This window comes from Neodiprion pinetum, chromosome 3 (genome assembly GCF_021155775.2).
Source record: "Neodiprion pinetum isolate iyNeoPine1 chromosome 3, iyNeoPine1.2, whole genome shotgun sequence".
NCBI lineage: Eukaryota > Metazoa > Arthropoda > Insecta > Hymenoptera > Diprionidae > Neodiprion > Neodiprion pinetum.
Window position 1 is genome coordinate 30,462,073 of NC_060234.1, and position 24,338 is coordinate 30,486,410.

The following is a 24,338-nucleotide window of genomic DNA, read 5'->3' on the forward strand; positions in this document are numbered from 1 at the left end:
TACTATATTTTCGTGTTAAAGAACAACCTTTAACGAATCTAATATCACTTCAAAGAACGCCCTCTTATCATACCTGCAGAGCTTCTTCGGCTTCTGAGAAAAATCACTTGTATACATAACAATGGTTCTTAGTGGATGGAATGATGGCAACAAATTCAGAACAGCGTCCACACGGATTCTTTGCAGGGCAAGTATACTCCGTTATTCTCATTTTTTATTATTACCCTGATACTTTTTTCTTCTTTTATTCCTGTTCTGGTGATTTTCACGCTAATGCACTTTTTAGTGCTGTAAAAGCATCTTAGCTCGAAATAGAAGGGCTCATATATTTTATGGGTGAATACCGAGTGGTGGGAACGGGATGGAATCTATGATTCAATTCTTCAAGAGCCTATTCGCGAGCAGGTCTGTACATGCGTATGTAACAGTTACATGTACCCGTACTTCCCATACAGTAGCTTCGTATCCGGGGTGAAAAGCGCTCGCTATAATTTGCGTCTCCCATTTTCCGCCAAATCTTATTAATCCGATACTGTAATTTACGAGGAGCGAGAGAGTATATTTCGGAGGCAGATAATTCTACGGTCATTGAGCGGGAATCTCTTAGTACAAAATTTTATCCCGCTCGGGCTTACGGTTATTATTATCATCACCCTACCGAGCGAACATTTGTCCGCGCTGCAACTGTGCCGCAAAGTCAAATTTTTGCGGGGAAAACCTGCCAAGTTATCAAGATACTTAGGGCACGCCTAGACAAGGAGACGGGCGTTTTGAAGTGACAAATTTTCGAAAGCACATGGGATTAACGAAGCGGTAAAACTGCTTTAAACTTTCGCGTCGAGACTTACAGCCTTTTCACCCCACTGTTATATCTACGGGAAAATATCACCCAGGAGTTTGATATCGTTGTGTGATAATTATGCTGTACCATGCGCTAATGCGACGAACTGCAGTCGTAAGTCTGCGTTGTTAACGAAGGCGAGGCGGGGGCCGCTCGATATATAGCCGCTCGATATATGGCCGCTCGATATATTTCCGCTCGATATATTGCCGCTCGATATATTGCCGCTCGATATATGGCTGCTCGATATATTTCCTGACGGTTGCCTGAAAAGAGAAAAGGAAAGGAAAGCTTGCAAGTCGCGTCCTACGCGGCAGGAGCAATTTTCGAGCCCCGCTGAAGTGATCTCAAGTCTGGTGACATTACCGAGGGAGAGGTCAGTCTGGGCTGAAGTTCCGTCGCGCCTTTTACCTGCAGCGAGGGTAATACGAGCCAGTGGCGGAATAAAAAGGGCATCAATTATTATAAAACAGCGAAGATATTCCGCGTCCTTGCAGCAACCTACCTTGCGGAATATTATTCAGAGCATTAGGTGTTCTCTCGACCGCAAAGAATTACCATAAAACTCCTATCTGCCACATCTATGACAAGGGGGTGAGAATGCCACCCGCGTCTGCAGGCACTGCCTTGTTGTTACGCCCGTTTATGATCTTTGAAATATATAAAAAAAAAAAAAAAATCAAGTACGGGGACGCTTCGAGCCTGCAGATTCGTCGAACACAAACGTAGCTCACACATGTACGAAGGAGCAGAGTCAGAGCTGACCTATTTATAATGAATTCTTACTGAGTTGTTGGATGTGCCCGGAAAACGGTAATAATTATTCGATGCAACGAGAGAAATGCTCGATGCAGGTGTACCTGCACAGCATATTATATTCTACGTTACTCGCTTATAGCTGCATAACGTACATAAATTACACGGGAAAAAATTATATCACCATTTTGGTTCGATCTATCTCTTCATTATCAACTCGTCAGGCGAATAGATTTTACCGACTGACAATTATTGACTGTGATCAGAAATATTTTCCAGTTTGCAGATATTAGATCGAAGTTTCCTTTTAAGCCGGTCTAAATTACACGAGAAAATCTATTTCGTGGGAGCTGTGTCTTCCTAACGTTTCAAATTCTGCAGGTGGCTGTCCTTTCTTGTTCATGTTTAAGCATGCTCGTTCACTTTGGACGTATTAAAAAGCGAAGAGTAACTGCAGCGCGCCTCGTCGGTCCTCGGGTAGAATGTTCGGAGCTTTGAGCCGTAACGAATCTTAATTATCTCGAGATTGCTGCACGTTTGTCTCGCGATGTAGGTTTACCGGTATACGGTGGAGAGAGATACCTACGTTGGTTTTCACCTCGTGTACTTCGGGGCGACCTAGAACCAAGAGAAATGGCGTAAAACAGAGTTCCGGAAACTGAGCGTGTGCACTGTATTGTATTCGGCCCCTCAATTGCAGGTAGTAGATATGTACACACACGGAGTGTGCGAATACATCTAACTTGGCCCGGTACGTGTTACCGGCAGAAACTCTGCTGCTGGAAATTTTTTACAAAATGTAATTGACAGTTGAACCTGGCAAGTTCCTGAATTTCTTATGCATCGATGGTACGGGGGGCCGAAATAAGTTCTTAGCTCATCCCACGTGAGGAAAAACTTACCTGGAAAGTACCTGACAAGACCTTAAACCCTGCTGGAATTCCTCTGGGTCGCTGTGAGAAGCAGCCGTTACGTAAAAGGTGCTTGCAGTGCGATCAATGCGCGCCAGTCATCCTTCACCGTATGCAGCAATAAGTCGCGGATGAAAAATTAATTTGCTCACAGTGCAACTACGAGCTGCTCTCGTTGAAAGTTGTTTTTCAGAATAACGAAATTTACATCCATCTGCAGAAGGTGTTGCCGATGAGGTTTAATAATCTGGGGTTCTAGCGAGGTTGAATTTTCATGAACTTGCCTGAAAACCAGTTATCGTTAGTTTTAGGTAATGCAAATTTTTGTCGCATCAAATCAGCCAAGATTCTCGAACGTTTCGACCGTTTCTTCATAATTTATTTCCATCATTTATTGTAGTATGATATTCTTATCAATGATATCAAGATCTGCGACAAGGTTTTCAATATTAATGGTATCGCGTTGTTTGCGAAGAAGGAAGGATTTTTATAACTCGGCATTTATAGTCGTTGCGCGCTTCTACACTGCAATAGCTACAGACAAGAGCGGTTTTCCTTTGTCGGGAAAGTTTTTATGTACACGTTTTCTCCGACGTTTATATATATTTATACCACCTCTGAAGAGGCCGTAAGCTGAACCATTCTATTTTACACCCCACAACACTCCGATTTACACCCGGTTTTTATGTGCTGTCAATTTTTACCACGCGTAAGTATGCATCAAATTCGATCCCATTGAATTACGGTTCGTGCTGTCCGTCGTCTTAATCTCACATTTAGCAACAGTGTCCGCTTGAAATTGACTCCACCCAAGAGCATTAATTTAAACGTATAATCATCCTGCATGCTTTCGGCTTGCAAAATTGCGCTGTATCAACGCCAGAGTTTTCATTACGACGACCTCTTCCACTGTTCGTACCGTTGCAAGAAATGCTGGATGCTCGCGAAATTTTCCAACAACGGTTGCTGAAATTGCTATCCTCTTGCCATTCCAAAGGAAAATCTTTAAGCTGCAGGACACAATGCAATGTTTGCGGCACACGCAACCAATCTCTCCACGTTCTGTATTATTTCTCGGTACACCAACGTCTGGTGCTCTCGCGAATGTGCACCGGATTTTTATGCCCAGCGATATCGATTTCAATAAGTCAAATCCTTCTTTACGTACGAATTCCAGGCCATCCGAGGTTCCTGCACCGTACAAAATATATCCTCGGTACTTTCGGCGCGGGCTTCTGGTATGGAGTCTGTACCTGTACCGCGGTTTGCTTGGGGAGATTTAAACCGTGTGAAGGATAATTCCACTGGTAAAGGTCCGTACACCGAGACATCTCAACGACGGAAGACGAGGCTTTAATCGGTGAGCGTACCCGGAGGAACGTATGGGTCACGATTCGCGAAAGGATTCCCATAATAGCATCACGTTGGCCAATTAGCTAGTCTACTGTCTGAGCTTATCTAATAATTCCCGCATGATATTGTTGATCCTTGTATTCTCCTCTGCATGCGCGATTCCCACTGTTGCTATATCCGAGTCCACTGGAGGTATTGCATTTAAGGATCGGAGGTCCGAGAATTACCCACCTTGATTATCTGATGAAACTGAATCGTCGAATCAACGCCGGTTACGTTTAGTCAGATAAATTGCAGGCTATTTATTGCAGGAAAAAAGGATGATATAACGGAAAAAATCAACAAAGGAAAACTTTTACGTTTCATTAACACGAGGAAATGAAATGTTTTTTCTAACTCTTGGGGCGTGGCTGAGGTGAATACCACTGGGGTTTGGGGTTAGCACTACGAGTTAAGAGATCTCCAAACATCCTGCGTAACCAAGTCGAGTCTGCAGGTCGTATTTCGACGTTAATGTATGTATATATACTAGGTAGCGCTTTACAATTAACTGTTTAAACGTGGAATCCCAACGGTACTTGACTTGTAAACACACCCTGTCTACCGACCTTATACATACACCATCACCGCTGTTACGTACGAAATGTGGGCGTATTAATTAGCTGCCCACAGTTATTCATTAGATTGCTATTCAGGCATGGCATAATTTGGCATGCGTGTATTGGCCGATCGGGTGGATGGACATTTTCAGAAAATTGATGGCATGTCAAGTAAAAAAGAATGTACTCTTACTCGTCGGTAGTTAATGAATAGTATCCGAGCACCGATCGTATGTTATCTTTTAATCAAAGTCAACTTTCTCACAATCAGCTACAGTGGACGAATTATTTTTCATACTCAAAAAGTATGTGCCACTGATAGAAAAGTGGAATAGCCACCTAAAATGGAGCAGTTACAACTTCAAGTACCACAGATTTGTCAGTTAGTGGTTATCAAACCTCGTCGAACCGTAACTAGTTTCTTTAATCGTGTGTGACTATGCTGCCAATTATCCCCCGCTTCAATCAACGGCATGGGTTGCTGGGTGCTACTTATCGTGGTGTGCCGGTTCCAAGGTTTCGAAATTGAATTAACCGCTCACGCAAAGTCGAGACACGTGAACGTTCGAAACACTTCAGACTTGAATGCTCGTTGGTACAATCGTAGGAAAATTTTCCCCGTGGAATTTTCAAGAACGAAATATTGCAGAGTCCTAATTTCATGCTCTATGCATATGGCAAGACAAGGGGCAAAGAGCGTGATTAATTTTAGGCTTCCCACCCACGCAATTTGTACCTATGTATAAACGATCGTACTGTATGTGTACTGTACCGAATGAGGGCCTATCATTAAATTAACCAGCTAATTAATGTATTTATAATGTTGATATGCAATTAATGAAATTATTCAAGAGGCGTTCGCTTCAATTAACAGATTTCTGACTTGTTACGCGTGTATAATGATGAAGCCGTAGTACTTCAAACAGAAATTAACACCACACCTCTTATCAATGTGTTTATGAATGTATGGAATAATTGAAGCAATGAATATTATCTCACGTAGAACCTCATCAGATACGTGAGAAATCTTAGTTGTCTGTACAGCTTCTGAAAGGAGTTATTACGGAGCTCGCTAATGGGCGGCATGTTTATTGCACCTTGACTTACTCGATGAGATTATCTACTAATTCGACATTCTTGTAATATTAGCGTTCATTTTTCATCAAGTTTTAAGTCTGAAAAAAAAAAAAACTATGTAAGCTAACATTGATTGGCTTAGACCCTCCTGAGTATTTGTCAATCGGAGAGGTATTTTTGTCAGAGTGACATCAATTTAAGGATATCGTAAATTATTCATACAATATTCGTTGGAGTTTATAACATTTATTACTTCATAACTCATTGTCAAATGTTTCTGTTCAGCCTATACCTTGATACTAGGAATCGCCAAAAAATTAAGATCTATTTTTTAACACTTAAATCACGTGAAATGAGATGCCAAAATAAAATTTTGCAAGATATGCCCAAAAGCAAAGGTAAGTCATACCTTGTGTGCCGATATGCGCGAGTCGAACATCATTGAAACACAAGTCCTACTGCCAAGAAGGGAAGAAGATATTCAGAACCGCAAAGGACGGAAAGCAAACAAGCTAATTAATAGTCTGAAATTAATTGAATTACATCAACATCCACGCGCCGCCGACATCGCTCATTACGACGAACACAGGGGGTATTATTAAACAAAGAGCCAAGCCTGTATCAAAGGTGTGAGGTATACGCGTGTATGCATATACAATGTACAGATGTAGCATAAAGCTCACGTATACCTGTGTTACCAGGAAGGTGAAAAACACCGCTCATTATTCGAGACGGATGGCAGTCGGGCGGTAAATTTAAAGGGGCCTTTTCTTGATCATCAGCCGATAGATCAGAGGCCCGTTAATCTGCTTGAAAATACGTGGCCAGGCTCGATCTCGCGTCAACCGAACCTTGTCAACGAACATCGATCGCCCCCCGAGTTGACTCCAAGCCCCGCTATCAGCCCTCGCGAATTTTCCGTCGGCAGGTATTGAAAGTGTGCGGGACTTGAGCCCCATTGGGATGCGTAGCCGGTAGTTTTTAGCTCGTACTTGAACCCCGATTAACATTCTCCGGGTACGTGATGCCGGCTACTACGGACCGCGTATAGGGTGAATTTTCCCTTCTGTAGTCAGCTCGCTCGCTCGTTGCTCCCGTTGTTGGAGGCCAGGGCGAGTTTTTGACGTTTGCCGAGTCTTCTCGTCGGACTGCACGGGGCTGCCTGCAAGGAAACCCGAACTACCAGAGTCCTGCCGAGGCATTTAATACCCACTTGTCTGACCCGTACGAGCTATCGACCGGAGCCACCACGCCGTCCGCCACGGAGATTTACTGCCTTAGTTACTGCGCCTAATACGGCTAGGTGCGCTCACGATTGGCCGGCTTCATAAAAATATAGATCATGCTCCGAGTTTTTTCTCCCCCTCAATCTCTCTTTATCCTTTTTGCCATACTTTCTTTTCACGTTTTAAACTAATCACTTCCGAGGGTACATGCCCAACTCCGCCTTTTTACTCCTCGCGGCAAAAACCCTTTACCAGAAATGAAGTAGACTTGAGTATACGCGTATGATGTAGGATTTTTATACGATCCTGCTCTCACTTTGGAATCTGGTTTTTGATGCGACTACGTACGTTTGCGTTTGAGCACGGGAAAACCCTGTGGTTTTTTAACTTGCAGAACGGATCGTCGCACCGCAACATCAAACTACGTCCTTGACGCAAAACAGTCCTCAGTGGCCGAGTGGTTTTCACGTCAGACTGATAGCTTCTTGCGAAGGAATATTTAAAACTTCACCCCGAAGAGTTATCAGGAACTGAGAATATTACATCATCTATATAATACAATATAGTTGCGCAGGAAAAATATGTGCAAATATTTGCTCAACGCGATAAATCGTTCACCGATTCCTGTCGACTTTGGAATCGTATTGCAGAAAAATTTGAACGCACTTTCCTTGAACACGAAAATTTCCTTGCTTGTAATACGGCTAATGACGTACAGCCACAAATGCACGCGTTATCCGTGTACAGTAGCCTGTTATATTTACCCAGAGAGTTGGGTAATTGGAGACTTCAGTTTACTTGAAAGTCCAACAAGAACTTCCCATCGCTCCCTCCGATGCTTATGTAAAGCTTTTTTCGAAGCTGAGATGCGCTTGCGTTCGTCAATGTTCATTTATCAATTATCGATGTAAGACGGTCGTATTTTGAAAGTCCTCTATTAGTCTAAAAAAGAAATCAAAGGTACACGGGAGGCAGAGCTGAAGACCCGTTGTCACTCACTCATCAAGCAGGTGCGAACAGATTAGATTCCGACCTGCAACAGCTTGAAGAGTCGATGAAAACCCTTGAGATTGAATCGAGTTTCGATGGACACCGGTTGAGAGTTCCCGCCTCCTGGCATCGACAGCTGCTTGACGCCCCTCGATCTTTCGGAGTGAGAATTTAACGGAAGCAATTATTTATGATTTATTTCAAGGACGTGAAAGAAATAGCTGCAGCTACGTCCCACCTTCAATTTCCTGCAGGAAATTTCCACTTCCAAAAATTTGATGCCGAGTGTCCCTCCTGCAGCGCGACGTGTCTGTGAATTGATTCACACCATTCAACTTCTACAACCCGAGCTTCGTGTCGCCCTATACAGCTGTTCGTATTATTCGATATCAAATTTACATTCCTCCGACTGAATCAGAGGAGACGTTCTATTTAAGTGTTTCACCGACAGCCGGAGATGGCTTCTGTCGTGTAAGCTGATTGCGTGCTGCGAATCATCAGCTGCGCGGTAGTGGCCATTGGTTCTTCAGTCACGGCACAGGGACCTTTTTGAAGGGGTGTAGGATTGATTTCAGCAGTAATTACACTCGACGGAATCATCGGATCTGATGCCATGGAATCCTCAAAACACACACAATCATCTTCAGCTTATACGGGACTGCCAATCTCAATTAGTGCCACGGGCGAAATTCTACATAGCTGAAGCGTCAAGCCGATAACGTATCACGTTTTCAGAGGCGTACAGAGAACACCCGAAATCAATACACCTGTAGACTAAATTATCAGATGTAAAATGTTGCCCAAGATAATCCCCTCGGTCAAAACGAGCCTTCGTGATTATACGTACACCGGATTCCCTGTTAGAAGTCAGGCTTATACTCGAGTGAAATGAATCAGTGCACCGTGTACGAGGATAACGATGTTCGATCGAATGACTATACGTTTGTCGTTCGGCTTTTTACTCCAATATTATTTGTGGAAGCGTTTAATATAACAAGCCTTGTTCCTCGTGTGATTCGAACATCGAATCATTTTGCTTCGCTGTTGAATATTGCGAAACGAAAAATTATGATTCTGGCCGATTTTCCCATACTTGGTATCTTTTCCGAATAACCGCAATCGCTTTTCGGCTAATTTAACGCTGGTAACCAGGTCCAAGAGTTGACAACGACAATAATTTCGGAACGAAAGATATTCTCGGTTCGTCTAAGCATGCAGGCAGGATTATAGCAAACAATGCCGGTGAAAGCTCGTTAAAAATGATCTCACCAACCGAGCTCGCGAGTGTTGAGGAAACGGGTTCAAACAAAACATCCCCTCAACGGGTTAGCAACGTTTGTGAAATTAGCGAGGACCTGCACAAGCCTGCCTGGTCATAATTATTCTCTCACATCGTCCCCGCTGTGCTCGGGCAAGTTAGGTGGGTGTAAGACGTTGTCGGCAAGACGGTTTTGGGTAATTTAATACGGGTACTGACACGGAAAACGTTCCAGTCGTAAGAACCGTCTGCATTCTCACCAATTACAGTAAAAACCGCAACGTCGCAACGATAACTCAGTTGGAGTCTGCAGAATCGCGGTGATATATATTATAAGCTTCATTGCCTTCGCCGATTTACGAGGATCAGCGAATATTCTCTGCCGCTGGAACCTCGTCCGGTTCGGAGGCTTATGCAAATTCCGCCTTATCAACTAAAGTGGACAAATGATCTACCGGCTTCCTACCAAGTATTAATCGACGATGGTCTCTGTATATAATGCACTCCTTTCGATACCGAATGCAACATTTCGCATGGTAAACGCTGACCCAATAGCTTCGGCTATTCTCCTTAGTTGGTAAAGGTAGGTAAAGCTTCGGCGATTCGCATCCACCCTTATTGAGCAATGGTTCGGATATTTTCAACCACCCCCGCAACTCTGTTGATCAGGAGAATCACATTCTGCGAACCTGACACACAGTACGTCGGTAAAAGCAGTTTCTATTGGTAAGCTTTTTATCGAATGATAATATTAGGGGATGTTTTCGTTGGGTCGAAATTGCCAAAATACCGGTACTGAAGATTTACTTTTTTTCATTTAACTGTGAAACCGGAAAGTTATTGAATACGCCGCATGATTTTTGGTGCAAGCTTTATTTTTTAGAAGCATGGAGCAAGGAAAAGGAAAAACATGTTCAATTGTTTTGATAATATTGCACAACTTACGATATTTTCTAACATTTATTACTACTTGATATACGTTGACATAAAATTTATTTACAGTAAATTGACACGTGACATTGAATGTAAAAACTAGTTTCATACTTTATCTGATTATATTTACACGTCCCTGAGGCTTAAACTACGTATGATAGATACAATGAAACTTGTTCTCGGCACATCATCGTCATTGATCTAAGCGTAAAGCATATAATTATGGATATTCGTTTGTCTTATTGCTAGTATACTTACTGCTAACATGATTCTATATTTACATACAGCACATATAATTCACTATCGCTATAATTGTACATTTTACATGTGTGCCAATTTTCAACTATCAATAAGTACGTACAGACTGAAAGGTAAAAGGCAATTGGACAATTCTCATTCGATATTCATGTCCAATTGCACCGTGTTTGAGGAACTAGAAACAAAACAGTTAACAATCCAAATAATAATTCCGCACTGCATTCCTCATTGTCAAAAAACGGATTTGCATAATCACCAGGATTCCGAAACGTTCATGCTTCGTATTCAAATCGATTAGGCGAAAGACACGAGTCAAGGATAATAGGTACAGGTACGATCGGAATGATTAACCGAATATTTTGCCGTAAAGTATCAAAACTTTGTTCATTGTTCGTTCGCACATTGGAGATCTTTACCTTGCGCTTAAGTTGTGGTTTAAAATAGGGACAGAGTCTTGCCTCGTTTACTTTTAATTAAAAACGAGACAGAAAATGTAGGGCTTTACATCGGGTTGCGAGAATAATCAGATTGGAAAACCAACTATGAAATGTATATGCGTATTATTGACGAACCTGCCAGACATTGTCGTTGGTAAAGGATCGTTATTGTCTGAAGTCTACTTGAAACGGCTAGGAATTTACCATATATTCCTGTGAAATTCATTGAAATGACGAAGTTGAAAATACAGTCATTCGAACGGTTTTATTGTTAAGTGAATTTGAAGGATGAATTTAGAACACCCGGGTGGCGGTGATTTGACTTATTGTTAAACCATATTTCAAGTAACTTCTGTTTGTTATTGCTTACTAATTTAATTTGAACGCTGTGAAATTATTCCATGTTGTTAAATGCAAGACATAATCGTTATCACAACACAAAACACGAAATTCACATTTATAACGAAACAAATTTTCCACAATTACTCCGCAGCCTATATTTATTCGTATCGTGAATTAGAAATTATGTTTCGTTGAACTAGAACGAAGAATTTCGTAATCAATGTTTCATTAATGCGGAATATCTATTATATTGCTTTTAAATCGGACGATACTATAATCCTTTTGAAAATTGAATTGGTGGCACAATATTTTTGGCTACTAATTTTGACAAAATTTTTAGCATCATAGTTCTTCTACACCCCCGTACGTCAAATTGGATTGAAAAAAACAGCGTCTGATACTTCGCTTAAGACTTATCTATCAATATCTGAAGTAGTTTGGCGAACAAAGTTAATTCGATTTTAAACAAAAAACACACGTGCTTTAGAGTGTCCACAAAATTTCCAAAACTTTCTTTCGCATAATTATTTCGTTTTCTCCCCTCTTCAAACACGTCTCGCATAAATTCACGGACACGTTGTACCTAATCATTGGATTTGCACATACAAAATTACCCACAATTTTTTTTCAATTTTAAACGCTAATTAAATTTATGTTGGAAATCTTCCCCCAAGAATTGCGATGATGGTTGCCATTCCAAGAACGAGGAGATGGCGACTCGTCGTTGACGATGACGTCGCCGAGTCAAAATCTGTCAGCTCCTCGTCCCCGTCACCGTTGTCGATGCCGTTTCCCATTGAGCTGCCCTTCGTCGCGGCAGCCTTTTTCTCCTGATTGAATTCACTTATCCAGGATTTTTTTGACTCCCTTCTCGCGTTCGGTCTGTGCGTTGTCGATGGCGCGGCAATCCCTGAAATCGACGGTGGTAATTATTGTCATAGGGACTAAAATGCACGTACGTATGGAAAGTTTAGAATGGTAACAAAATTGAAAAATTTACGTGGCAATTTTGGAAGCGTAATTAACGATAAACAAACACAATATGCAATTAGCCCGTCAAGTTATGCAGGACGTGATGTGTGCCACTCGATTCAAATTTTCGTTCTCTCGTCGTGTTAAATTGAAAAATTTCAATATCTTCAATTTGTTTACACCACCTCTCCTCTTTTTTATCCAATTTAATAACAATCGAATCGCGGACGGAAGCTTAATATGCGGGGTGAAATTTTCCAAATTAAATACAATCACAGCACTCGGTCTGAATGAGGTTTCAAAAGCACATGTGTAATTGGAGTGTACAATTACGAGGATTTGACAAAAATAAATGGAAACAAACTAAATCGCCTCACTTGACGAGAATACAAATATTATAATTGGTTTAATTTTTCAAAAGTGGTGTAGAATGGAATAAAGAGGAATGAAACTTGAAAGCTTTCTCGACAGCTTCTACACACTTGGAATAAAAATAAGTTATCAATTACCGCTGATTATAAGTACCGATTCGTTACGATATGGAACGCTATCATTGGCAGATTGAAATTACGTGAACCGCCACGCCATTTACTTTCATCGACTTGAATTCATACCGCTAATTAATACTCTCCTTGGCAGGATAAATATAGAATACAAATACATGGTCGTTACGTGACGCCGTGGGTACACAAACAACTCTCCGGCAATTATGTGAGAAATTTTCGAAAGTCTCCTCGAGACCGTTTTTGCAATGTAAAATTGTAATTTCATACTTCTAATTAACCGAGGGCAATCAATTAAGTCTGGAGGCGCGCAGGCGAGTATAATAGACGGTCTGAATAGAGCTGGCTTTACACGGCATGCCACTTAAATTGAATGAAAGACGTTGAAATAACACAGACGTGTGGAGGAAACCTCAAACTACTTGCTCCCTACCCCAATCTCCAGTACTTTGGTTTCTGGTTGGGAGCTTTGGACTCGGTTACGTCAATACACGTGGCTGGCAACCGCCTGACTACGATACGCCCATAAACCTACAATACACGAAACCCCTGCACTGTTTCCCGAATGCAAACGCACGCTGAACGGTCATTAGCTAACGAACTGGCTGATTTCGATGATGCCTATTTACCCCTCCATTTTCTTACTAAACACCCGCGTCGTTAGTTCGGGGCTTCCACGGTTACGGGATTCTCGCGTGCGGCGAATCACCGTTTCGCACCCTATTTGAGGAATAATCGAAACGGACACTCGAAGTCGAGGGGCAGAGTACTCCTTGCCCAATATTCGCACGCCGATAGATGAAAGAAGTGGAAAAACTATAAAGTATCTTATTCGTACAGCCAGTTTCAAACGTAAATACGGTTAAGTGTTGAATTACAATTCTATAATTCCTATGTTTTAATTTATACCTGCGTATAATAAACGTTTTTGTCTACCACATCCGCATCCTGCATATTTATACTCTTTGTTCTGGCTTTTCTCTACGTTCCCCCACAATCTTGTCTCTCCCAAGCGTTTCGTCAATTTCAAAATTTAGTTGTCCAGGCACCCTTCGTCAGAGCAAACGTGTTCACTCCGTGAGTCATTTTCAACCATTTATCAATCCACTCGTGTTACAACATAACAAAATCATTCAATTACACTACCAACTTGTTCAATACATTCGTTACTGTTTTCAATCACTATCAACATATGTTTCAAACACCTGTACTTCCGTAATTGGCATTACAGGGTTTCATGTGACATCTGACGTAAGAAAAGGGTAAGCTTGTAATTGAAAACAATGCAAAAAATAAATAAATAAAAATAATAGCCTTCGATCGTATAAACTCAAATGTGGACAAGATTAATTCTTACCGTATACTTACTGTTTAATTTAATTGTATCCTCTGTTTCTCCAAGAGCGTTTTTGGCGACGCACTTAAACGTTCCAAGATCCTGTAACTGCACAGCTCGAATCGTTAACTCTATCACGCTCTCGTATCCGGTGGAGCTTGAGGCAATTTTGAAGTTATCATCTGTAATAAAAGAAGAAGTTCATACTCAAGCTACAACGTCGCTCTGATGTCTTTAACCTTACAATACTGGATCAGAAATAGGTATACCTATATATGGATGTAGGTTGACGACCATTCATTGTGCGTAACATTATTGACAAGGTTATCATTTCGCGTTAAGTTGGCTAACTGAACTCCAACGGTCGTTGAATGAGCTATTTGTTTTAGTGGCACAGTTCTGCAAGTACGGAACTTTTATTGCGGCTGCACGCCATCCAAAGAAACTTTGCACGCGTGTTTACAGGAACTGAGGAAGCACTTGAGAGCGTGCCGGCTACCGTTGAACACAAGCACACAAACATTACTTACCCTCGGCAAAAACACGATGTCGCGTTGTATGTGCGCCTCGAATAACGCCGTGTAAATAAATTACGTATCCAGAATATAAAATCATAAAAATCTGGTAGTGGTGGAAAAAATAAAAATTTTAAAGTTCGACGGTAAAGAACGTTCCCGCTTCTGAAATGCAAACTGGTAGACCGTTCAAGTTCACTAAATTTAGGCCTGTTTATAACTGAAGAGCACGTACATATCGCGAGGGTGGTTTATATGTGTATACGTGTATTTCGAGATTTATTCCCGTAGAGATACACGCATTCTGTAGAAATGTCGGCGCAGTGCCGTATATATGTACAACTATATTATATATATATATATATTATATACACCTTTGCGAGCTTATCAGACTGACTTGTACAACTCGCAAGTCTGTAAATATTTCATAGCTGCACGCAAATATTTTGACAGTACCGTTATTCGTAATAAATAACCCCTGGCTAAAATTTAACTGAGAAGTAAAATCCGAATGGCACGCGTTAGCAGCTTTTAATTGTCAAAGTTTCGAAATAATTTTTTCCGTCCCCATTTTCATTTCTTATATTTTTACGCAACTTTCCTCGTTTGAAATTAATATGACGTAAATAAATGCGAATTGTACTTGGTAATAGTTTAGACTCTACTTTTTAAACTACCCGTCCTTGAGGGAAAACCCAGAATCGGGAAATATGTATACCTACGTATAATGTTGCGCTTATTTTTAGGAAAAGAGAGCTCTCCGAAGCGAGCTCTCAACTTAATACCTGCTTCGCTCTGGCGTGCAGAACTCGTTACGATTAACCGCTTGTATAAGTATTGTACGCTCGGGAAATTCAATTAACGGTCCATAAAGTAAGTTATAGATATAACTGTATATGGTGCGCCCATTAATGCACAACGTTCAAGCAGCATGTTACTTCTTGCGGTGGATATCTAAATACGTACGAATGTTTTTCAAGAAATTGCTGCGGGCACTTCAGCTTGGTGAATTTTAGTTAGAGTTCAGTCGAACCACTGCTCATTGAACGTAATTTTCAATAAAAATAATTATACTATATTATCTAGAAATAATAAAATAAACAACGTTAATAGAAATAATTTTCCGTCATAAATGCGCGTGAAAAAATAAGGGAGAAAAAGTTAACCACCTTGCATGACTGTTGCAATTTACTGTAATTATTTTCAACACAAATTTCGCTGAATAATCGGAATCTCTGGCGAAGGAAGAGACAAATTTTTATATCTTGCGAAAATTCCTCGTCGAGAATGACGAGACGATGAAAGTATATACGAGTTTCAATTAACGCGACTAAGCGCCGGTGGATTGCGTTAAATAATTAGTGTTGCGCGGATGGACTTGACTTAAATTTAATCGCTTCACGGACACCGCATAATGGGGGGTAAGAGATTCGATCAGGAATTTCGCAACAAACTGCAGTTTCGATTCCTATTTTTTTTTTTTTTTGTTTTTTGTTTGCTTGTATTATTCAATGCTATGATGCTGTTGATTACATGTGCTATAGTATTTCGCGTGATACGTGATTAGAATACATTGGAACGCCTGAGAGCGTAGACTTTTATCGCATCAAAATTTTTCAAAATGGAAAGAATAGCTTTGGTTTAAAAATGTGTTTTCGATTTTTGTCTTTTTTTATCAATCTGATTAATCAGGAAATTTAAAAATAGCGCTGTTGTACAAGTCGTGAGTTCTGAATTTCTAAGAATTTCGAAATTTCCCTCAGTGTTCGGCGTTTTTTCAAAGGGAAGTGGAAAAACGACAATCTGAAGAAAGGTATGACCACAATTGGGTTCCCCGCTAAGTTATTTTTATTTCACCCCAATTTTCGGATCCGCGTTGTGGTCGAAATATCGCTGTTTATTTCGCGTCAACTACTTCACCGTTGATGATGATCTCATTTGTTGGCCTGGTCCAGTAGGTAATGGGCCTCGGAAATGCCTCACTGCGACAGGCAAGCGTCACTGTTTGGCCCTCGTAAACACCCTCCAATTGTTTTCCAACCCAAACCTTCGGTGGGACTGTGAAAGAAAAGAAAAAATGCTAGGATCGATCAGACGAACTAAAATATGTCGCCATTTGGTATCACACCAGAAAGTTCGAAATTCTAATCCGGAAGATCCCATTCGGTATTGATTTAATCAACAAACTTGGTCACCGTTCGCTATATTAAAGTTCTCTAGCTTGTGGGTGCAGATAAGCTCTGCGTAAAAGGAGTTTGAATTTCGGGCAAGATTAGCTTCATGAATAAATAAATTTCGCAGAACAAACGTAACATTCCGAGCAGGTACCTTACGTATTACCGTCTACCGGTATACACGCGGTAGTTACAAGATATCCATCCGTGGATTGATGTCTGGGCGAAAATAAACTCGACCAAGGGTGCCCTGCAAATTTCCGACTAAACGATCTTGCGGGCATAAACGTGAGCGTTAAAAATGCGCTCAACCGCGAAAAACTGACGGCCGTTTGAATTCGGATATGTTCCTCGTTTCGCGTACGTCCTATAAACGAGACAAGCGTGTATCGTCCACGCGCGTTTACCCAACTTCCGGAACGCCGGCGTGGCTTCTAAACAACGCTCCGCGTTGCACGCGGCGCTCCGTCCAGGTTCGCCAAAGTATCGCGTAATTCCGGTTACCACGTGTAATCTACCACCGCACACAACTGACGAGACAATTTTGCCTCCATGTACGTACAGTGCACGATGAGGACTATCCGTTTGCTGACTGTCGGCGGCACTCCGTTCGACGCGATGCAGAGGTAGGGACCCATGTGACGCCGGCTGACGCGCACTATCTCCAATTCCGGACCTTCGGTGCTTGTGGCTGGATAAAGAATCAGAATTATGGGTTAATACTCTCGCACTCGGCCGAACGTTAATACCGTTGGCGGAAAATTGGATGGGTCGAACATTGTCGGGAGGATGATACGATCGTTGGAAATAGCGTTGAACTATCGCGATCGAGAGTAGGAATAATAAGTGCCAAAGTTGCAGGCCAAAATAGGTTAAACGCAATACATACGAAAAATTATCGACTCTTCTCACCATATTCCAAAACTCAATGGCTGCGATCACTCGCGAGAAGCGATTGAAACGGTGTGAACGAGTTTGAAAAAATCAGTCACGTTTGGTGATCGTTATTATTTCGGAGTGGAGCATTGTTAAGAATTCATTCCCGAGCTTTTTATAGTACACATCAAAAGTTGGGTGAAAACTTTTTTACAACGCAAACTGATGAGGTACTCGTCGTGCGTCAAACGAGTGTCTGAAAAGCGGACCATGAAACATACACAGGTTCGATTTAACGAGTCTCGCAGCGGTATATCTGCCAATAGTATTTTACTCCTATTCGAGCTGTAACCTGCTGTTCTCACTGGTGAATTCTGCGAGGGTTTTGACGTGTTTTCCCTCCGGCTTGCCTCTGGGTGTAACGAGTTTTGAACCAGTATGGTTTTTTCGTGTGTTTCTTTAAACGATTTCAATTATAAATTCACCGCGTTTCAATTGATCCTCGTATCGTATAAATATCAACCACAGCCGAGTGAGATGAGGTAAAATAATATAGAAATTATTTATCCGTCCCGGCCATTCCATTTGCGTTTTCCATTCCAGGTATGTTACCAAATCATAATAACCGTGATCAATCACCGAATAAATGATTTGAGTATGTAAAACAACAGTATCGGATGTAATGATAATATTTTTCCTGAGTATTGATACTTTCCACGGTACTGTGTTCCATTGTGATTTACTTTTTCGTGTGATAAATATGCTCTCGCAATCGGGACATATTACATGTAATATTCACATTCGATCATTCCCGTTAAGTAATACCTCTTTGCCACTGGTATTATAATGATAACTGATAAAGCTCGTTTATTCAGAAATATGGTGCAGCCGTCGCTTGTCACGGGCAGCGAATATCGGAAACCATTAAAAGATTACAGGCATCGGTTGCAGACACGGATTCCAGCGTCAAGAGAAGTCGCACCGGAGTAGCTTTCGAGTTACTTCTGACATAAATGCTAATTCGTTGCCTCGCAATCGTGAGTACACTGTTAAAAATTTCTGTACGGAATTTTCTACACTGTATTCGAAGTTTTAATCGGATACGGAACAGTGAAGTCATCGTACATTTAGTGTTTATTCAATTTACAAATATAATAGATTTACCACACAGTCTAGTACGATCAAATTAATTTTTTGTGTTTTTCTTATAAATTTTATTAAAATAAAAAATATTCATTTTAAATTTAAGACAAATACATAGTAATTTACGTCGCTGCACCGAATTTGTAATTTTGCAAAAGTGTATGCCTTGCGAGTTGCGAAACACGTGAGTAATTAATTAATTGCTGCCTATCACATGTGATCCGTGGCATCACGAAATCCCGCCCTCATGGATATATCCTACGCATTTCCACCTGTAGGTAACACGTTTCCCACTCTATTGTACCAGTCCCTATAATTTGATATTTACACCGTCGAAACGTGCCTCGACCTTCTCGTCATGATGCATGATGCAATGCACTCAATATCCGTCAATCCTGCAATATGATTTCGTTGAAATAGATCGTGGCGATTTTTGAACGTAGCCAAAGGTAAAACCGAGCCTTGAGAAATCATCCCCTGGATGAAATTGATAACATGTTTTGTAACGAAGGGCCAAGTGAAAGTAGAAAATACTGTAAGTGAAAATCATTTTTTATTTGCTTAAAATATACAATTATGGACTGACACCTTGAGTCGGATTGAACAGGCTGCATTGCGATGGTTCCAGACAATTTTCGAAGGTCTTCATGTCTCAATTCTTTGAACATCTAATTTTGTGTATCCATAAATTATAATATAGGAAATCGAGATTCTAGAAAATAAGCATTTCATGCGATTAATGTGGTCGAAAGATTTTCTAAGCTATCGCAATTTTGATACCGAGTTGACTATGATCAACATAAAATGAATGTGGAGGTAAAGTTCAAAAGTACAAAAAATACCACATCTGTCTGTAGGAGCAGATATCACTCGCCTCGGAAAATACTAATTATAGAAGGAAAAAAAAAAGCGGATAAAATGGTGGCTGGAAAGTCGAGAGAAAGACGGAAGCATGTGAGAAGGTGCAATATAGGAGGATTTTTCAATCGTCGCCGGCACCTTCGCGACGTCAAAGCCCTTTGTATCCAGCAGCGTCGTGATTATACCAACATCGTAATTTCGACCGGAACCCCGATGACAGTTCCCGTATTGTGAGAAAAAAGTATAAAGAAATTCCCAAGGTTCTGCCGGTCCTAAGCGTCGTTACCGGAGGTCAAGGCCCCTGTCAGGGTGCGACGACGCTGACAGAACGGGCGTGAAATATTTCCTCTCACTCTGCGGGCTGCATAATTTATCGAGAAGACGAATCTTTTATCTCTCCTGCCTGTTTCAAGGAATTGCTTGGGCGAATTTCTTTTCTGCCCTATCCACGTTCCAACTTGAAAAAAACTCCCACGTTTCTCGCATCTCATAATTTTCTGGTCGTACTGCAGTTTCGACTTACGAAAAGAAGTAGAAGAATGTTGGCGCAAAGTGTCGCCGGATTCTATCCTCTGATGTTCCATTACTTTTATGCATAAGAAGGGCGGTGCGAGTTGGCTTCAACCGATGGCAAGATTTACAGAACCGAACAGATTACACATACTTGTAGTTACTTGTACTTACTTGAAGGCCCTTGATGGCGTAGCGTCGAAAACAATCCAGTCACAGCTGCTGTGTAGGTATAATGCCTGTACATATATTCGTAACGTGTGACATCTCTCGAATCGATGGAAAACGAACGATTTACGAAAAATCGATATCTCGAACGATGACGCAAAGTAAGAAGTATAATCGGTACCTCAAAGTTCCGAGGAGTTCAGTCTTCGGCCATCGCTGCGAGAGAAGGCTTCAAGTGTTTTGAAATCCGTTTGACCAATAACTCAAATAGTCAAATGTGAATTGTTCTCAGTGTTCCAACGTTAGTTTCATCAAGCTAGTTTATTTTTTACGGGCGTGACAGTGCAGTGTTGTGAATTGTGAAACAACGTAAACCCTTTTGGGTTCTTTGTGACCGAAGATGATAAGTTTCCAGCCTCGTTGATTGTCTTCTGCACGGATCCTACCGCAGTATGGGTACAAGGTACTTGAACAAATTTTTGTTATAATCCACGTGTGTCAGTAGGGTTACTGTTCAGTTATTGATATGTCACGCCATGTGCAAAACTCTCTTCGGTGGGGGACATCAGTAGAAGAAATTGCTGCAACGACCGATAAACACAAGAGTCAAACTGTCAATAAATTTCTTCCAGTGTGTAGACATTGTGTACCTTTGTGACGGGTAGATCATACCTGAATTGGAGAAAAAACTTTCGCTGAACGTTTATATGACTGTGATTTTTTTTAAAAACTCATTCATCGCACTTGAGTATTTTTTGAGAAAATTATCGCTTTTCATGCGCACTAGACTTGAGGTTGTCAGCGTCTAATTCTCTTTTGCATGCCTGTCTAAAAATGACTCGCTATACCCTGAGACCTTCGCTTCCTCAGCTAGTTTCAATTCCATGACAAGTTTCGTTGCGTGTCTAATACTCATTCGTATGTTTCGGTGTATGCATTTTTCTTTTCTTCTTTTTTTCCATTTTCCTTCCCTCACCCCTTTTTCACTAGGTTACCAGACGTTCAATCTAAGATACGATTCGATGTATATTTTCAGTAGCTATACCGCTTCTCGGTTTTCCTGCCCGCATATTTGTCGAATATTTCCAACTCGCACTGCTATCTGAAACTCTCGTTATTTCATCAATTTCCGAAATTTAAAACTAGCTACGACTAAGAGTCGCGATTGATTCTCGGCCTCTCCTATAATACAATCAAATTTCTTGCTACATCCCTCAAATTCCATCATAGTTTCAATCTACCAATCTGCGACAAGAATCGGCATGTCCGAGGATTGCGTCAGGGTTGCAGTCGAGACGCGTCAGGTCGTCGTGAATGAAAGTAAAAAAAGTTGTCAGGGTCTCGACAAAAATTAACGGTACAGAAAATCAATGCTCGATCGAATCTTCCGCCCCGTAGTCCACAAGTACAATTGACGGAGATTTTTTCAAAGAGATAATCATCCAACCGGCAGTCATACCTTCCTGCGTGCTGAACTCAATTATAGGATTGCCGTCCTCGCGGCGCCACGTCACCGAGGGTGTTGGAGTCCCGGTAGCGGCGCACCGAAGCGTCACGTTGCTGCCTTCGCGGACGACCATATCCGTGCTCGTTGGGTAGTCCAGGATGTCCGGGGGCACTGCAACAATTCCGGCGTCACTCTGGTAATTTGTGAGCCATTCGACAAGCCCCAGCCTGCACCCGTCGGGTGCCGAGTGACGTGCTAATTCCCCCATTGTAATCCACCATACCACCCCTTATAATCCATAAATTGTACTACGATATAGACCAAGGCTTGTACGATAGGACAATTATTATCGCCTTTCGGGTAAGAGCGCCGCAGCGTTGAAGAAATCACCGCGCGAGCAGCGTGGCTATTATAAATTGACCGCCGTGAACCAAAGTTGTTCGGTAATTCGTTGTGCGGTTCAATAATTTGTCATTAATAGACGAGGTTGTGGGAATTTTTATCTGATAAGCCATGAAATTTTCTGATTTATCTTTGATTTGATTTCTTTGCAATATGTGTGGAAAAGGTTTTCAATGCGCTGACAAAATGTTTTTTAGTCGTGGTTGGCATACGCGTCTTTAACTATTTTCATCTTTAACCGGAAGCAAAAAACGCATTGTAGTTCTGGGTACAAAATGAAAATGAGTATCGAACCAATGAACTGTAATCACACTAAATAGTTACATGTACCAAATTTTCTTGTAATTTCAACATTCATACCCTTGTTGTATAACGATATCCATTTTAGTAGAACTTTCTAGTAACGATGACGGTAATGAAATGAAATTCATCTCAATGTATAACATACCTATACTATTCAACAGAAGAATGTTATTTCGTACGTAAGTTAAAGTGGCAGGACTTCCTCCGCCAATTTCGCGTGCATATATGGATTGTCTCGAAAGTAATCGAATTTCATTGGCGATCAATCATGCTCATTCTCGTTCGCTAAGACTTGCTTTTAGTGCTTTGAGCTTTTTCCATATTTCGGAAATTACTCCGGAAGTTAACATTTCTCAAATTTGTCCGTTTTAAACTTGAAATTGTCAAACGATAAAGCGCGGCAGCGCCGATTGAATAGAACAGGCACCTGGTAATTTTAGAAATATTCCACTTCAGTTGCAAAATATAAGTGAGAATCGCATCCGTCTCAAGGAAAGGCTGATCGGCTGAATTCTCGTCGAACGGTTTCTGCTGCACGCTCCCTCAGAGACTGTTAATTTAGTAAAAGCGACCGATCTCCCGTCACCGGGTGCGTTTTTTCTCACGTGACTACCGTAACAATTGACGCACGCCATCAGTAGCGTATATATCTTATCATTCTGTCACGCACTATTAGTGATTAACTGTGACCTGATGCCACGTAGGGCAAATAATATCTACCCTTTGGCACCACTGCCAAGTTTATCGGGCGTGTGAACGACTTGATAACAGTTTCCACTCCTCTGTATGGATATTAGTTTTTAAAGATTTTTATTTTGAAGTCTTTGTTTTTCTATTCCGACGAAGAAGTCGAAAATCAAATTCGGCTGCTGTAATCAGATTTTCGGTAGGTACTACACTTTATTGACCCAAAAATGTAAATGGCCGTGTCTCGCATATATTGACTTTACTTGTGGACTGTACGTATTTGGTCTCTCTCTCTACCTGGTATATAAATTGCTGTGTGAAAATATTTGCATTCTAATTTGTATAATTACCGTGATGCCATTTCATTTCAACGTCTCCGTGGATTTTCAAGCTTGTTTGCATAACTGACACGTGTGGCAGAACCGTTTCCGTTTCCGATTGTAAACGAGCTTTTTGCACGTAAACGTCGGGAGTTCGCGCCACAGCTTGACACGAGTTATCATTGTTGCCGTATTTGTTGAACGGCAAAGATGTGACGGAAGGTGCGCACTGGAAAATAAATTCGGTTTTTTGTCGAACACCGGTGAAACGGAATCGCGATGGTCCATCCCGTATTCACACATCTGCCGGGCTCGATAATTGCGAGAACAAAAAAAAAATCGGTAAAAACGTTCATGAAACAAGTAACGAGGGGCGTGCAACGCCGCGGCGAGAAACGGTTGGATTTATGAACGTTTCACAGGTGAAAATTACAGGCAGCCCTGCAACCAGCCGCAGAAAAACTCTCCGCGAGTCGAATATTCGTTCCTATCGCACGTAGCAGCACCGCTTAATTAATCCAGAACCTATCCGCTCGAAAATCCAGCGAAGCCGCTGCAGTTACTCGTCGATTTTTGACAGCGCAATATTTCGCTTTATTTATACCGCAGGTATACCCTGTTGTACGTAACGCCTCCTGCTACACGCCCGGGGTTCTGGTAAAACCTCGCAGCCGGAATTGCGATGGTATCTGGAAAGCAAAGAGATCTCTTATTTTAGCACCTCCATTTAGAAACCCAACCCGACCCGGCTGACCAGGCGGCTGCTCTAACCAGAGGTTGCAACTTCGCCGGTTGTGATAAAGAGGAATTTAACGAGGGGTTGCCGTATGGCTAAACTACGTTTATACAGTTACTTCCCAGAGGGCGGCAGATGGGTCTACGCCCCCGCCTTCGCCTTCGCCGTCGCCTCACCTTCGCCCTTCGCCGCTCGGGTTATTAGCGCCGGGGGCACGTCGCCAGGAAGGTGTTTAATAGCTCTCCAAGAGTGCAATCACGTACCGCGAATAGTATATTTTACATACATTTACATCGAATTACCACAAATCGGCGGCGGGGCCCACAGCTTGTTTGAGGAGCGCCGTAATTTGTTTGTGTGGGTCTCGGTGTGTGTGTCGCGTCCGGGTGGAAGATAAGGGTGAG

At 41.6% G+C, this 24,338-nt stretch overlaps 1 protein-coding gene across 2 annotated transcripts in view; it reads right to left on the minus strand.

Moving 5' to 3' along the window:
• Nucleotides 1-9,954: 9,954 nt before the first annotated feature.
• LOC124214675 (neurotrimin) overlaps nucleotides 9,955-24,338 on the minus strand; it is a 47,853-nt gene continuing 33,469 nt past the window's right edge. The window contains exons 4-8 of one of the 2 annotated variants that reach the window (XM_046617212.1): nucleotides 21,499-21,657; nucleotides 17,044-17,172; nucleotides 16,228-16,365; nucleotides 13,825-13,974; nucleotides 9,955-11,891 (exon numbers count right to left, since the gene is read on the minus strand). In XM_046617212.1, coding sequence (XP_046473168.1) covers nucleotides 11,632-11,891; nucleotides 13,825-13,974; nucleotides 16,228-16,365; nucleotides 17,044-17,172; nucleotides 21,499-21,657 — 836 coding nt within the window. In that variant the 3' untranslated portion in view covers nucleotides 9,955-11,631. The remainder of the gene's footprint in view (nucleotides 11,892-13,824; nucleotides 13,975-16,227; nucleotides 16,366-17,043; nucleotides 17,173-21,498; nucleotides 21,658-24,338) is intronic. The other variant, XM_046617213.1, reaches the window with a different exon arrangement.